The 17257-nt window shown below is 46.5% G+C and overlaps 1 protein-coding gene across 1 annotated transcript in view; it reads left to right on the top strand.

The window, feature by feature from the left end:
- Window positions 1-8275: 8275 nt before the first annotated feature.
- The window catches only part of LOC311242034 (serine/threonine-protein kinase WNK1-like), a gene marked incomplete at both ends in the record, with an annotated part of 71505 nt that continues 62523 nt past the window's right edge, over window positions 8276-17257 (top strand). The window contains 2 exons of the mRNA XM_084330989.1: window positions 8276-8280; window positions 17247-17257. The exon at window positions 17247-17257 is cut by the window's right edge and continues 210 nt beyond it. Of these exons, the coding sequence (XP_084187115.1) occupies window positions 8276-8280; window positions 17247-17257 (16 nt within the window). The remainder of the gene's footprint in view (window positions 8281-17246) is intronic.

Below are 17257 nucleotides of genomic sequence, written 5' to 3'. Positions count from 1 at the left end.
TGGAGAGAGAGGAGAGAGAGAGAGAGAGAGAGAGAGAGAGAGAGAGAGAGAGAGAGAGAGAGAGAGAGAGAGAGAGAGAGGAGAGAGAGAGAGAGAGAGAGAGAGAGATGAGAGTGTGTGTGAGTGAGTGAGTGAGTGAGTGAGTGAGTGAGTGAGTGAGTGAGTGAGTGAGTGAGTGAGTGAGTGAGTGGGGACCAAGAGGAAAAGACTAAAGAAACATAGACGATGACAGATTAACAGATGACATGATGGCTGACGGACAGGCAAACTGATTGATAGACAAGCATGTAGACAGACAGACAGACAGACAGACAGACAGACAGACAGACAGACAGACAGACAGACAGACAGACAGACAGACAGACAGACAGACAGACAGACAGACAGACAGACAGACATTAATACATGCTAACAGACAGACAAGCCAAAAGAAAGACACACTTGATAGACATTCAGACTAACTGACAAGCAAGCAGACATACGGACTAACTAGCAGACATACAGTATAGAGACTGACAAGACAGACAAGCAGACAACTGGGAGAGAGACAGATGAATCACCCCTGACCTCAGGGCCAGCGGCTCCCTCTAGTGGAGCTCTAAGCTTGTTTCCTAATGGCCATAAATAGTGATACACCGAACTACGTCTGACCCTATAGACATTAATTAGACCATTACAACTAACCTTAACACATTAACTGCCACGCTTATATCCATCAATGTATGATCACTGCCACCACTCTAAGTCTATGGAGATGTTTACCTTCTTTGCAGGGCTATAACTTTTTAAATTGTATTGCTAAATTGACATTACTATGGCCCATTCAACATCGATTATCTATCGTTCAGGATGTAGGAACGTTTAACTTTTTCATTCATAGATTCATACGAAAATACCGTCTAGAATATAAATATGATTTTATCGTTTTCTGCAGTAATTCCTAGAACGTGATTTATAGGCATAAACGCATATATAGATTATCAACTGCCGTTTGTTGGCAATACACGCTCTATTAAAAATGTCAACTGTACATGATCCTAAACGTTATGACTTATCATGCGCGGATGAACGGGGGGGCGGGGTCGTTTATAATTCCATGATCGTCAGTAAATGCTTTATGTAGTATGGGTGATATATTGATCAGAGCAGTTTGCATTGATATGATATTAATAAACAAACGCGCTGAAAATGACGTCAGCGTCCTCTTACCGTTCGCCGATGAGACTGGAGGAAAAAGATCCCACTTATTTGACGGCGATCGACTCGATCCATTTCCGGATTGTATAATAATAATAAACGCCCAAATCATCTCGATTATTGAGTTATGGCAGCGATCCATATACACAACGTGTGTCTAGAGTCCTGCAACAATATGTGAGTGCCGGACGCATTTCCCCGGTGCACCAAGATCTCCAGAGATCCATTTCCGGTTGTAACTCGCCGATCATCCACCAGGCGGCAGTATTGAAGCGTTGCAGAGTTGTGCAGGCTTCCACTGCATCAGACCAGGCTCCATGAGGGAATTATGAATAAAATGGCGGAAAAATTTTATATGATCTCAATAACGTCGTACGCCGTGGAATGGCAGAATTAGCATGAACTTGAATCACGTTGTATGACGTTTTTGGCGCAGGATGTGTTAAGCATCGGTCCACCGAGTATGTGATCTAGAGCAGTGGTTCCCAAAGGGAGGCCAGGCCAGTGTTTCTAGTTGAAGCGGCGCTATATTTCGATAACCTAGGTGGGGAACAACCAGGAGATCACTGCAACTCACACAAGTTGGAGAACTATCTCTCTCTCTCTCTCTTGCTCACACACACACACACAAAGGGAGCTGCATGTGATTGGTGGAGGCGGGACCCTTACAAAAAAACAAAAAATCCATCAAAATCAGTGTTGTTGCTAATCATTGACACATGCTAGCCTGTAATAATTCCCCCCAGAAAAATCTACTTTGCATTTGATATATTGCAAATATATGCCATCACACACACTGGCATTTAAAGGGTTAGAATTATAAAATTTATATGTGGTGTTATGATCAGGGCTGAAGTTGAATAAAAGATTGTATTATTTTCAATCTGACATTAAAAACAGAAAATCCATCAACATCAGTGTTGTTGCTAATCATATAAGCTAGCCTGTTTTTAACAATAATTTGTGATGCCATCACAAACACTGGCATTTTTAAAGGGTACAAATAAAAAGATTCCTGCACCAGAATGCAGTCTTTGTAACAAAAAAATTCCTGGTGGGGGACCCCCAGACCCCCTGCTTAAAAAGTGGCCTGACTGGGGCTATATTTCGCACTATATTTCCTGGCCTGAATGATTTCCCCAGTCTGGCCCTGGTTAAAAGCCTCCAATGCTTATTAGTGTGTGTGCGTTTGAACGTTTGCATGTTTCAACCATACATTTCCATTTATAAAAAAATAAAAAAATAAAATGTTATTATAATATTTCTTTTTACCTCCTATAATAGTGGGGGTTGTGGCTCTCTGACACCGTTATTTCGGGGGCGCGAACCCCTGATCTAGAGACATGAACCATTAGTTTGGGGTCATTAGACAAAAACCGATTGAGATATAATACTACTAGGGGTGGGACGATACATCGATCCAGATCGATATATTGATCTATTATCAATAATCAAATAGGATCGATGCAACGTAAAAAGATCGATTCTCTTATTTTGAAAATCCCATGGAGTGTCGTATCCGCTCGGCTCAGATCAACAGCACACAGCAGTAGCGTCACTAGAGCAAGGCAGAGCGCCTATTCTGCGACCCAAAACAAGTCCCTGCTGTTTTATTCCGCAACGGGTCAAATGCATCTAACCTGCTTTGCAATCCTCGCCATTCCATTATGCCCACGTCGCGTTAAAGATCTAAATTAACGTTACGTTAGCGTAAGCTAACAACAAGCTAACCCAGAGCCATAGGCAGAGAGAAGTGGGGACTGGGAGGAGGGGGGTTACTGCATTCTCGGGGGGGGGGGGGGACAAACCAAAAACAGTGAACAGGAGGTCTATTTGTATTAAAAACAATAGATTGTTTTTCATTTAAATGTCTGGAAGAGAAGACGGTCAGGTGGCGTAGCGGAGATTGCGCTCGTCACCAATGCAAGAGGCTGCGGTCTCGATTCCCGGAGTCAGCATTGCTGGGGCTGATCGCTATACTAACCCGTTTGGCTGGGTTAGGGGGAGGGCAAGTCATGGGTGGGAATCTGGCGTTGTGGACAGCGACGCCTACAGGTCAGGTCTGGGCGCTTGCTCAGCGGAGGCAGGACTTGATGAAGGCAGCGTGCCCTCCCACGCGTTACGCTTCACCAATGAGAGTCCTCGCTGCCAGGTGAAAAAAGAGTCACTGGCTGTCGCCGCGCGTGTCGGACGAAGCGTGCGGATGACTTCAGGGTTCCCTTGCACCGACCAGTAGGAGAACATGTGCACAACAAACAGGTAGGGGAGGGGGGGAATTGGCACAACGACTAAATTGGGACGGGGAGAAAACAGAGAAAAATCAGAGAAAGAGAGGATTTCAAATTAAAAAAAAATCTGGAAGAGCTCAAAAATAAAAATGTCAAATGATATTTCCATTGCCTTTTTTTTTGTTGATTTAAATGTTACTGATTGTGTTAAATGGGCATATAATATCGTCTCATATAGATAGCAGGCACCTGAATCGAATCTAATCGTATCGTATCGTGGCAGACTTTGTGATATGGGAAAATATCGTATCGTTGTCCAAAGAATGGTGATGAAACCGGTGATTCCCCCTAAATACCATCTATAGTAATGTTCTCCATTAGAGAGCTCCAACCTTCCTGACGTGTCGCCCACATCACTCTTATCACATGTGTGTGTGTGTGTGTGTGTGTGTGTGTGTGTGTGTGTGTGTGTGTGTGTGTGTGTGTGTGTGTGTGTGTGTGTGTGTGTGTGTGTGTGTGTGTGTGTGTGTGTGTGTGTGTGTGTGTGTGTGTGTGTGTGTGTGTGTGTTATTTAAAGAGTTTAGCTAGTCTGTCATCTCCTCTTCTATCTACTGAGAGAGAGAGAGAGAGATAGAGAGAGAGATAACATGTACAGTTCTGCCACTGTAGTACTAATGCAGGATAGAGGACTGTTACCATCTGTAGTACTAATTTAAAAAATTGTATGTTTACATTTAGTAATTTAGCTGACGCTTTTATCCAAAGCGTCTTACAAGTTCTGTACGACACGTCATCAGGAAGGGCACAACTCTTATCAGCTGAGTAACTATGTTCATAATGTAGGATAGATGCAGGATGGTGGACTGTTACCATGACTACCACTGTAGTACTAATGCAGGTTAGGGGACATAATGCCTATGCTAGCATTGTACACCGCTAAGGTTGCCACGGTGATGTGGAATTCCCCATGACTAATAAACTCATGACAACACCAGTGTTACTGGTGACACCGAACATTTTACAAAATGATGCTCAATATCTGTGGAGTGCTTAACGTTAGGGCTTGTGTCCATATGGCGTATTATCTTTCTATTGTTCACAATCAGGAGTGAGCGTGTGCAGAGGAGTGAGAGGAGTGAGCGTGTGCAGAGGAGTGAGAGGAGTGAGCGTGTGCAGAGGAGTGAGAGGAGTGAGCGTGTGCAGAGGAGTGAGAGGAGTGAGCGTGTGCAGAGGAGTGAGAGGAGTGAGCGTGTGCAGAGGAGTGAGAGGAGTGAGCGTGTGCAGAGGAGTGAGAGGAGTGAGCGTGTGCAGAGGAGTGAGAGGAGTGAGCGTGTGCAGAGGAGTGAGATGAGTGAGCGTGTCCAGAGGAGTGAGCGTGAGCAGAGGAGTGAGATGAGTGAGCGTGTCCAGAGGAGTGAGCGTGAGCAGAGGAGTGAGCGTGAGCAGAGGAGTGAGAGGAGTGAGCGTGTGCAGAGGAGTGAGCGTGTGCAGAGGAGTGAGCGTGTGCAGAGGAGTGAGCGTGTGCAGAGGAGTGAGCGTGTGCAGAGGAGTGAGAGGAGTGAGCGTGTGCAGAGGAGTGAGCGTGTGCAGAGGAGTGAGCGTGTGCAGAGGAGTGAGCGTGTGCAGAGGAGTGAGCGTGTGCAGAGGAGTGAGCGTGTTCAGAGGAGTGAGCGTGTTCAGAGGAGTGAGCGTGTTCAGAGGAGTGAGCGTGTGCAGAGGAGTGAGCGTGTTCAGAGGAGTGAGCGTGTGCAGAGGAGTGAGAGTGTGCAGAGGAGTGAGCGTGTGCAGAGGAGTGAGCGTGTTCAGAGGAGTGAGCGTGTTCAGAGGAGTGAGCGTGTTCAGAGGAGTGAGCGTGTTCAGAGGAGTGAGCGTGTTCAGAGGAGTGAGCGTGTGCAGAGGAGTGAGCGTGTTCAGAGGAGTGAGCGTGTGCAGAGGAGTGAGAGTGTGCAGAGGAGTGAGAGTGTGCAGATGAGTGAGAGGAGTGAGCGTGTGCAGAGGAGTGAGAGTGTGCAGAGGAGTGAGAGTGTGCAGAGGAGTGAGCGTGTTCAGAGGAGTGAGCGTGTTCAGAGGAGTGAGCGTGTGCAGAGGAGTGAGCGTGTTCAGAGGAGTGAGCGTGTGCAGAGGAGTGAGAGTGTGCAGAGGAGTGAGAGTGTGCAGATGAGTGAGAGGAGTGAGCGTGTGCAGAGGAGTGAGCGTGGGCAGAGGAGTGAGCGTGTTCAGAGGAGTGAGCGTGTGCAGAGGAGTGAGCGTGTTCAGAGGAGTGAGCGTGTGCAGAGGAGTGAGAGGAGTGAGCGTGTGCAGAGGAGTGAGCGTGTGCAGAGGAGTGAGCGTGTTCAGAGGAGTGAGCGTGTGCAGAGGAGTGAGCGTGTTCAGAGGAGTGAGCGTGTGCAGAGGAGTGAGAGTGTGCAGAGGAGTGAGAGTGTGCAGATGAGTGAGAGGAGTGAGCGTGTGCAGAGGAGTGAGAGTGTGCAGAGGAGTGAGAGTGTGCAGATGAGTGAGAGGAGTGAGCGTGTGCAGAGGAGTGAGCGTGGGCAGAGGAGTGAGCGTGTGCAGAGGAGTGAGCGTGTTCAGAGGAGTGAGCGTGTTCAGAGGAGTGAGCGTGTTCAGAGGAGTGAGCGTGTGCAGAGGAGTGAGCGTGTTCAGAGGAGTGAGCGTGTTCAGAGGAGTGAGCGTGTTCAGAGGAGTGAGCGTGTTCAGAGGAGTGAGCGTGTTCAGAGGAGTGAGCGTGTGCAGAGGAGTGAGCGTGTTCAGAGGAGTGAGCGTGTTCAGAGGAGTGAGCGTGTTCAGAGGAGTGAGAGGAGTGAGCGTGTGCAGAGGAGTGAGCGTGTTCAGAGGAGTGAGCGTGTTCAGAGGAGTGAGAGTGTGCAGAGGAGTGAGCGTGTTCAGAGGAGTGAGCGTGTTCAGAGGAGTGAGAGTGTGCAGAGGAGTGAGCGTGTTCAGAGGAGTGAGAGTGTGCAGAGGAGTGAGCGTGTTCAGAGGAGTGAGCGTGTTCAGAGGAGTGAGAGTGTGCAGAGGAGTGAGCGTGTTCAGAGGAGTGAGAGTGTGCAGAGGAGTGAGCGTGGGCAGAGGAGTGAGAGTGTGCAGATGAGTGAGTGTGCAGAGGAGTGAGAGTGTGCAGAGGAGTGAGAGTGTGCAGATGAGTGAGAGTGTGCAGAGGAGTGAGAGTGTGCAGAGGAGTGAGAGTGTGCAGATGAGTGAGAGTGTGCAGAGGAGTGAGCGTGTGCAGATGAGTGAGAGTGTGCAGAGGAGTGAGAGTGTGCAGAGGAGTGAGCATGTGCAGATGAGTGAGAGTGAGCAGAGGAGTGAGCGTGTGCAGAGGAGTGAGAGTGTGCAGAGGAGTGAGAGTGTGCAGAGGAGTGAGCATGTGCAGATGAGTGAGAGTGAGCAGAGGAGTGAGCGTGTTCAGAGGAGTGAGCGTGTTCAGAGGAGTGAGCGTGAGCAGAGGAGTGAGCGTGAGCAGAGGAGTGAGCGTGAGCAGAGGAGTGAGCGTGAGCAGAGGAGTGAGCGTGAGCAGAGGAGTGAGCGTGAGCATAGGAGTGAGCGTGTTCAGAGGAGTGAGAGGAGTGAGCGTGTGCAGAGGAGTGAGCGTGTTCAGAGGAGTGAGCGTGTTCAGAGGAGTGAGAGTGTGCAGAGGAGTGAGCGTGTTCAGAGGAGTGAGAGTGTGCAGAGGAGTGAGCGTGGGCAGAGGAGTGAGAGTGTGCAGATGAGTGAGTGTGCAGAGGAGTGAGAGTGTGCAGAGGAGTGAGAGTGTGCAGATGAGTGAGAGTGTGCAGAGGAGTGAGAGTGTGCAGAGGAGTGAGAGTGTGCAGATGAGTGAGAGTGTGCAGAGGAGTGAGCGTGTGCAGATGAGTGAGAGTGTGCAGAGGAGTGAGAGTGTGCAGAGGAGTGAGCATGTGCAGATGAGTGAGAGTGAGCAGAGGAGTGAGCGTGTGCAGATGAGTGAGAGTGTGCAGAGGAGTGAGAGTGTGCAGAGGAGTGAGCATGTGCAGATGAGTGAGAGTGAGCAGAGGAGTGAGCGTGTTCAGAGGAGTGAGCGTGTTCAGAGGAGTGAGCGTGAGCAGAGGAGTGAGCGTGAGCAGAGGAGTGAGCGTGAGCAGAGGAGTGAGCGTGAGCAGAGGAGTGAGCGTGAGCAGAGGAGTGAGCGTGAGCAGAGGAGTGAGCGTGAGCACCGGCTGCTCTGAGCGTTTCTAGTTGAAAACCTCTGAACTTTTCGAGGCGGCTGAGTGGCGCAGTGGGCAATGCGCTCGCCACTAACGCAGGAGATGCTGGTATTGAGCCCAGCTCTCTGCGTTGCTACCGGCTTGGCCGGCCTTCATACTAACACAATTGGCAGTGTTAGAGGGTGGGGAAAGCCGGTGGGTGGGGATTAGACGTTGTGGACAGCGACTCCTACAGGTCGGTTGGGTGACGCCTGCACAGCAGAATCAGGAAGTATCTGGGGCAGTGTGATGCAAGGCTTCTATCCTCACTACAGCCGACCAGTGGGAGGCATAGTCTAGCAACGTTCAAGACAGGGGAGGGAAGAATTGGAAATACGAAATTGGGATGGGAGAAAAAGTGGAACATTTTTTTTTTTTTTTGGCATATACAGGTGGGTAATGTACTTGTGGATTCCTGAACACAAAGTAACACAGAGTAACACCGGCATCACAGACTACATCACAGACATCACAAGCCTATTGTACACCCATTATATAATGCTTGATTGATGCCTTATGTCATGCAGACCTGTATATTTGCAAACAGTTTTCTTTGTTAAACAAGGCTTGACGGCCTAGTTGTTGAATGAAAGATGATCGCTAGTAGCTACAAGCTGTCAACAATGGCCTAGTTACTCTATGCAAATAACCATGATGTAACTGAGATACTGACACACACGCACACGCACACACACACACACACACGCGCGCACACACATGCACACACATAGATATCTCCTTCAGATAAACTGTCACATAAGCATGCAATGCACACACACAAACACTGATAACTCTATTCAAATAAGTACAATGTTATTGTGATATACTTTATCTGATGAGAGAGAGGGGGGAAACGATATCCAGCAGTTGACCTTGATAGTTTCCACTTGTGTATCAGTCAGGTTTTATTTTATGATTGTTATAATTTTTTGCATATTATGATATAGACCTCGCAGGATTGCAGTTCCTTCACCGTGGGAGAACCACCAGGTTATTAAACTAGCTTTGTCTGTGGTTCAAAACTAGGTTAGCCGCGCAGGCGCAGCGCAGGCCTGCCAGCCTCAGTGCTTGATGACATCTGGTCATTCAGCGATGTGGCTCTTAAAAATCAATCGTGTAATCCTCTCAATGTTTTTGATGTAAAACATCACTTTACCTCTCACCCCCAGAGGAAGTATAACAACATTACTGGTAAACAGGAAAGAAACAAACACTTTCTTTTCACCTTTCACCTCATTTGTTTCACATTTTATATATTTTTATAGCTTTTTTCCTATGCAACAGTCCCATGGGCCCAACATGTCCACAGATACACAGCTGGTCAGTCGTTAGGGTGGTGGTTGGATGAGGGTAAAACATGGGCAGACTTTTGCATATCAGGGTTTATAAACCATGTCCTTCACTGTTAATTCTAATACATGGCTGCTAAATGGGTTCATGAGAGAGAGAGAGAGAGAGAGAGAGAGAGAGAGAGAGAGAGAGAGAGAGAGAGAGAGAGAGAGAGAGAGAGAGAGAGAGAGAGAGAGAGAGAGAGAGAGAGAGAGAGAGAGAGATGCCTCATTGCCTCTTAGGCTACGTTTAGACGAGCGTTTTGGGATGGAAGTCTGAACAGAAACCGCAAAAGTCGTCTTGCGGTTTCACTTTTAATTTTGCGTTTAGACAAGCGTTTTGGGGTGGAATTCTGCGTGCAGACGAGGCTGTAACAACTCGAGACAACGGAGCCCCGCTGTCACACGATTGGCGCATATGTCACATGACGTGCTGTGAAGACCCGCCCTACTCTGCCTCTGATTCGCAGAGTGTGGGTGGGGAATGTGATTGGACCAAAGCAGAGTCACTCACAGACAGTGGGTCCAGTCATAATAGTTGTGATAGCCGCGGGACAGATTCTTGTGTATTTAAAAGTACTGCCAATGTAGCCTTCAGGTGATCGCCATGGATAGAATCAGACATTTGTTTACGCTTCTAGGCTACTGGCGCATGCCTGTGATGTAAGCAGTAGGCGCGACGAGAGCCTTGGCGACCCTTTCGTCATCGTTTTATGCGGTTTGACAGTTTAGACGAGAGCGCAAAGGTTTACCGTTTCTAGGAATTCCACCCTGGAAGGTGGTCTCACTTTTTTACGGTTTCACCCCGTAAAAACGCCGTTTCCGTATAAACGAAAGGTACATCTGAAAAAATATTTTTGCGGATTCACCTGCTAGCGTTTCCGTCTAAACGGGGCCTTAGTGGAAAAACACCAGAGTGAATGGGTAGAACACAGAAAGTGGTGGATCCCCCCCCCCAGCAGCACAGGTAGAACAGATGCAAAGTACAGATAGACGCTCACACAGAGAGAGAGAGAGAACAAGTGGATAGACACACACACATTACAGAATATATAAGCATGTGCATACATGACACACACGCTGTGCACGCTCGCACACTAGCAGCCACTTTAACATGAGAAAGCACTCACTCATGCTGCACACGCCCACACTTATGGCCATAAAGAAAGGTCACCTTAAAAATAGTATAGTAACAGTGTATTGCACTACCTAGGGACCTAGCATGTCCTTCATGCTCTGTAAATAACTATGTACAAATACCGTGATGTCCCACTATGTTACCTGTTTATTGCACAATGTTGTCTATTGGATTCTATTATATGTTGTACTACTGTATTGCACATCGTTGCGGGCAAGACCACCCGCATTTCATTGTATACTTGTATGCCGTGACAAATAAAACTCTTGACTTGACTTGATACAGACAGACAGACAGACAGACAGACAGACAGACAGACAGACAGACACAGAGGTTTACTAGGTCATAGAGGATCAGATCAGTCACTAATGCAACTGTTGGATCTGCTCCATAATAAATAAATAAAATAAATAAACAATCATAACAATCATTTAGCGGCTCTTCTCAGATGGCCCTGTTTGATTTTCTGTCTGTGTCTGTCTATCTGTTCTCTTTCTTTCTAACATGCTTTACATCCTCGCCATTCCTACACTGTATGCACACGTCACGGTACAAACCTTAACTAACGTTAGCTGCTAACGCTAACTAAGCTAAGCGAACCATGGAAACGCAGAGCAGTACCAATAATGAGGAAAGGGCGGGGGCTGAGCCCATCCCTCTCTCCCTCTCTCTCTGTACATTCAATGATTTGAAGTAGCGTTACACTATAAAAACTAACTGGATAGTTGATATTTCACTTCATTAGCAAAAATATCTGCTTAGCTATTCCACCTCTCTCTTGTGTGTGTGCGTGTGTGTGTGTGTGTAAATGTATTAATGTACTATAGGCTACTCTTTTTGACATGGATTAGGCTAATTAACTTTAACAATCCTGATTCCTGAGCCTATTTTATTAAAGCAATATATTGATTTAAATATGTATATAGCCTATATATAATAAATACATTTGAATCCTATCTCCTGTGCTGGCCCAAGCACTACCATAGCGTGGAGTGGAGAGATAACACACAATATATATAATAATTCATGGAGATATACTAAAAAGCTGGCCGGTAAAAAAATCTCTCTGGTAGTTGGCTGGTAGTTTTTTTTAATCTAAAGCTAAAAAGTACATTTTGTTCCCTGTTTTTCAGCATTTGTATGTAATGATAAACAATGTCATAGTAATTGGCTGGTGTTATATTATTTCAAGATAATAAAGTAGCTATAATGAGTCGATAGATAAAAAGCAGTAATGGCATGTAGGTTACTCACCCTACTCATGTACAGGGATCCACACTACACATTTCAATCAATCAATCAGCATTTACAGACATAAATAAACTCCATGGCTCATCTCCTACTCTGGGTATTCAGTAGGTGGTGTCAAAGAGGCAACTACCCATGTGACCTGAGGATACTAGTAAAACATTTTGAAATATTAAATTGCAAATATAATCAATTGTTGTTTTTCTGGTATATTTAGATCGAATTGATCAAATTATCAACAGATGAATCGATAACAAAATAGTTAGTTAGTTGCAGCCCTAATTGACAGTTTGCTGGGGTGTTGTGGAGGGTTTTACATGCAGGTGACATCGCAAAATTCCAGGGTTCTCTATTTGATTCCTATTTAGGAAAGAGCGATGCATGTGCAGAAATATTGACTGAACAATCCTTGGGCACAGGAATGTTACTGAAATTCCTAAAATGGGTGACATTTCCCTTTAAATATTTAAAGGCGACATATTATGGAAATTTGGTTTTGTGTTTGTATGGATTTGGTCTGAAATTTTATTTAGGTGCTGGTGGGAAAGATCACATGGTACTCCTTGCTTTAGGGTTTTAAGTCTTCTGATTAACCAGCCTAAACAATCAGAATGATCTCCCTTGTTGACAAGAGGGACACGAGCAATAAATTAGCATTGATTAAACAATTAGCCATGCGTTTCCGAGCCAAGAACACTGTTTGCCTAATGTACTGTCCTGTTTGTAAACGTTTTTTTTTTTACTCTGGGGTGTGGGACAGCCAGGCAGGGAAGGAAGTCATTCATGGAAAATGTTGTGTGTTTCTGCAGCCTCCAAATGTTCAAATTTCAATACAAGGGAAGAAAGAAGTGCTGATAAATCAAATAAATACATTTCCATCTGGACCAGTTTTTGCAAAAAAGAAAATTGTGGAACAAAACATGTTCCACAGATGCAAGGAAGTCATATAAAATAGTTGGAAAGATACAATATGTCCCTTTTGACTTTTGGAGACTCGACAAAGTTTTCCCCCAAACGAGCTATAAAAGAAGGAATCTCCGTCTGCATGTGTGTGTCTGCCTGTCCTCTCGAGAACCGCTCATCCGATCGGCCAGGCGGGGGTTTGATCGGCCAGGCGGGGGTTTGATCGGCCAGGTGGGGGTTTGCTGTCAAATTCAGTGCCATTTGGCCAGACTGGTCTCCACGATGCTGCAAGCAGCCATACCACAGGTCTCTCCACAACGCTGCAAGCAGCACTTCCGGGGGCCAAGCAATTGGCCCGCTCTGAACGGACACACGCTCTAACAGACACACGCTCTAACAGACAACAGACACACGCTCTAACAGACACACGCTCTAACAGACAACAGACACACGCTCTAACAGACACACGCTCTAACAGACACACGCTCTAACAGACAACAGACACACGCTCTAACAGACACACGCTCTAACAGACAACAGACACACGCTCTAACAGACACACGCTCTAACAGACACACGCTCTAACAGACACATGCTCTAACAGACACACGCTCTAACAGACACACGCTCTAACAGACACACGCTATGAACGGACACGCGCTCTAACAGACACACGCTCTAACAGACACACGCTCTAACAGACACACGCTCTAACAGACACACGCTCTAACGGACACACGCTCTAACAGACACACGCTCTAACGGACACACGCTCTAACGGACACACGCTCTAACGGACACACGCTCTAACAGACACACGCTCTAACGGACACACGCTCTGAACGGACACACGCTCTAACAGACACACGCTCTAACAGACACACACTCTAACAGACACACGCTCTAACAGACACACACTCTAACAGACACACGCTCTAACAGACACACGCTCTAACAGACACACGCTCTAACAGACACACACTCTAACAGACACACGCTCTAACGGACACACGCTCTAACGGACACACGCTCTAACGGACACACGCTCTAACAGACACACGCTCTAACAGACACACGCTCTAACAGACACACGCTCTAACAGACACACGCTCTAACAGACACACGCTCTAACAGACACACACTCTAACAGACACACGCTCTAACAGACACACGCTCTAACAGACACACGCTCTAACGGACACACGCTCTAACAGACACACGCTCTAACAGACACACGCTCTAACAGACACACGCTCTAACAGACACACACTCTAACAGACACACGCTCTAACAGACACACGCTCTAACAGACACACGCTCTAACGGACACACGCTCTAACAGACACACGCTCTAACGGACACACGCTCTAGTCTGAACTAGTGGTGGGGGAAAATATCGATACAGTATAGTATCACGATACTTTGCGTGGCGATACTGTATCGATACAAGGACGGCAAGTATCGATATTGTATTATTATTATTTTATTCTTTTTGTATAAGGAAGTTGCATTGTTCATTTCAATACCTGTAATAGTACAGTAGTACACACACACACACACACACACACACACACACACACACACACACACACACACACACACACACACACACACACACACACACACACACAGGAGAGAAAAATGTGATCCCTGGAGAGATGATGTGTTTGGCTGTGCTGCTCCTACCCTCCCACCACCTGTACCCTGCAGAGAAGCATCCTCTAAGACTATGGACTATGTCTGTACTAGGGTGAAAGAAACAATCCCCACTACCAAAATGAAAGTTTACCCAAATCAAAAACCCTGGGTAGACAAATCCGTCCGTGAAGCTCTGAGAGAGCGCACCAAAGCATACAATGACGGCCTAGTGGCAGGCAACATGAATGACCACAAGGTGGCGCAACACAACGTAAGGAGGACAGTGTCAGAGGCCAAACGGCGCTACAGGGATAAAATTGAACTCCAGTTTGAACAAGCTGACTCTAGAGCTATGTGGCAGGGGCTCAAAACGATGACAGACTACAAAGGCGCCTCCCTCAAACTGAACAATGACATCTCCTTAGCAAACGACCTCAATACCTTCTATGCGAGGTTTGATGCTGGTAATAACAACACCAGCTCACAAGCCTCGGCAATGGGGGGGGGGGGGTCGGCTGCTGATGGAGGCGCAGTGTTCAGGGTAACAGAGCATGAGGTGAGGCGGACCTTTAAAAAAGTGAATATCAGGAAGGCAGCAGGTCCGGACGGCATCCCCGGCCGCGTCCTAAAAGTCTGTGCCGACCAACTGGCCCCAGTATTCACTGACATATTTAACCTGTCCTTAGAACAGGCTGTCATCCCCACCTGCCTGAAGAAGTCCACTATTATCCCTGTACCCAAAAAATCCAAGCCTGCTTGCCTCAACGACTACCGCCCTGTAGCTCTCACCTCCATAGCCATGAAGTGCTTTGAGAAGCTAGTAAAGGGCTACATCTGCTCCTCCCTCCCCATCAACATGGACCCCCTGCAATTTGCATACCGCCCCAACAGGTCCACGGAGGACGCCATATCCCATGTGCTGCACACAGCAGCATCACACCTGGACAAGAGGCAGGGGAACTATGTGAGAATGCTATTCATCGACTACAGCTCGGCATTCAATACCATAGTCCCCTCCATACTCATAGCCAAGCTCAGGGACCTGGGCTTGGGCTATGACCTCTGCCAGTGGGTCTTGGACTTCCTGACTGGCAGACCCCAGGTGGTGAGAGCAGGCAACTGCACCTCCTCATCCATCACCCTCAACATAGGGGCCCCCCAGGGCTGTGTTCTGAGTCCCCTCCTCTACTCCCTGTACACACACGACTGTGTGGCTCAGCGGAGTAGCAATACAATCGTCAAATTTGCTGACGACACAGTGGTGGTGGGCCTGATCTCTGCCAACGACGAGAGGGCCTACCTGGAAGAGGTCAAGGTCCTGGCGGGATGGTGCCAGGAAAACAGCCTCTCCCTGAACGTCAGCAAAACAAAGGAGATGATTGTGGACTTCAGGAGGTCGGGGGTCAAGGACTACAGCCCCCTCAGCATCGACGGGGCACCGGTTGAGAGAGTCAACAGCTTCAAGTACCTCGGAGCCCACATATCCGAGGACTTGAAATGGACCATACACATTAACAGTGTGGTGAAGAAGGCACGACAACGCCTCTACTTCCTCAGGCGCCTAAGGAAGTTCCAAGTCAGCCAGAAGATCCTTAAGAACTTCTACTCATGTACAATAGAGAGCATCTTGACCGGCAACATCACCTCCTGGTTTGGGAATAGCACTGCAAAAGACCAAAGCAGACTACAAAGAGTGACACGTTCAGCCGAACGCACAATTGGAGGGGGGCTCCCCACCCTCCAGAACATTTACAACAAGCGTTGCAAGGGGAAGGCTAAGAGAATTATTAAGGACTCGAGCCACCCGAACAACTGCCTCTTTGAACTGCTGCCGTCAGGCAAGCGACACAGGAGTCTCAAGGCGAGCACAGAAAGACTCAGAAGTAGCTTCTATCCCCAGGCCATCAGGCTGCTAAACGAACAATGAATGAACACTACACAACAACAACCACCAAACACACATAGCACACACATCCACACGCACACACTCACTTTAAACAAACACACTGTAGCACCCACTACACACACTTTATAGCACACACCCACTTTAAACAAACACACTGTAGCACCCACTCCCCACACTTTATATTTATGGATGAAGGATTGCACTACAACTCGTACACCTTACTGTAAATTGTACCTAAAATTGTACCTCATCCCATTTCTGCTTTGCACTAGATAGTACTGTACATTAGTACACTGCATAGTATTGTGTATTGTATATTATATGGTAACTCAGAACATTGTACATATGTCTATACCGAACAACTGTGACCTCATTCTTCTTCTAAATTCATGCTATATTATGTTATTATGTTATTTGATACTATCTTGTCTAGCACAGTCTCTGGAGCGTAACAGTAAGAAGCATTTTGTATGAAAGTATTCTGTACTTCTGTATGACAACTATTAAAGAACTTGAACTTAAGAGCCACGTTGGTTCACAAGTGTTTCTAACTAGTTATTGTAGAGGTACTTCTTTCTTCTCAAAACTATCCAGTGCAGCTTTTAAGAAGTTCCTTCTTTGTTCCCTGTTTATTTGGAATGGACAGCGTGTATTAATGGACAATACATATAATGCACTGTAAATACACAGGATTTAGCAAGGGATGCACATTTTCATCCTCAGTCTCCAAAAAACGAATAAAATACAAACACAGAGCAATATAAAAAACATGTTAAAACAAAAGATAATAATTTACAAATACATGGCTAAAAAGCTAAAAGGACCAAGACCATACAGGTCCTATAATGGTCACATGCTTGGTCTTCTAGAATTATTATTATTTTTTTTTTTTTTTTTTACTTTGAGTTTAAAAGTAGTAAAAGTTGGACATTCTCGAATGGTGGTAGGTAAAGTGTTCCACAACATACTTCCCTGCACTGACGAGACATTCTGACCGAAAGTGGTGCGTCAGTGCTGCACCTCGCCATCCTCTCTAGAGGTCGACCGAGTCCTATGACCACTATCAGACTTATTTTTATGAATTCTCCCAGGGGAGGAGGACAGAGTCCATGTAATGTCTTGTAAATCATACAGACCTATTTGAATGACTTGAAATTAGAAAAGCTAAGAAAACTGTATTTTCCCATTATGACACAGTGATGATATTTAAGAGGCTTTTTGTCTAGGACCTTGAGGGCTCTTTTGTAGAGCTGTTTTGTGGATTTGAGGCTGGTGACACCTGTAAAAGACCAGTGTGTGTGACAGTACTCAATATGAGATAGAATCAGACAATCTAAGTACGTTTTAGCATCACTTGTGCCTCATATTGTAGGTACTGTAACTCTATCCTCTGTTTTCTTCTTGGAACTGAAACATTTTGTAGGTAACTCTCTTTTCTTCTGTGTTCCTCTTCTCCCTCAGCTACCTGAAGC

This window comes from Notolepis coatsorum (genome assembly GCF_963971535.1).
Source record: "Notolepis coatsorum genome assembly, chromosome: 15".
Taxonomy (NCBI): Eukaryota; Metazoa; Chordata; class Actinopteri; order Aulopiformes; family Paralepididae; genus Notolepis; species Notolepis coatsorum.
The sequence above is the reverse complement of the archived record's forward strand: the minus strand, read 5'-3'. Positions and strand labels throughout refer to the sequence as shown.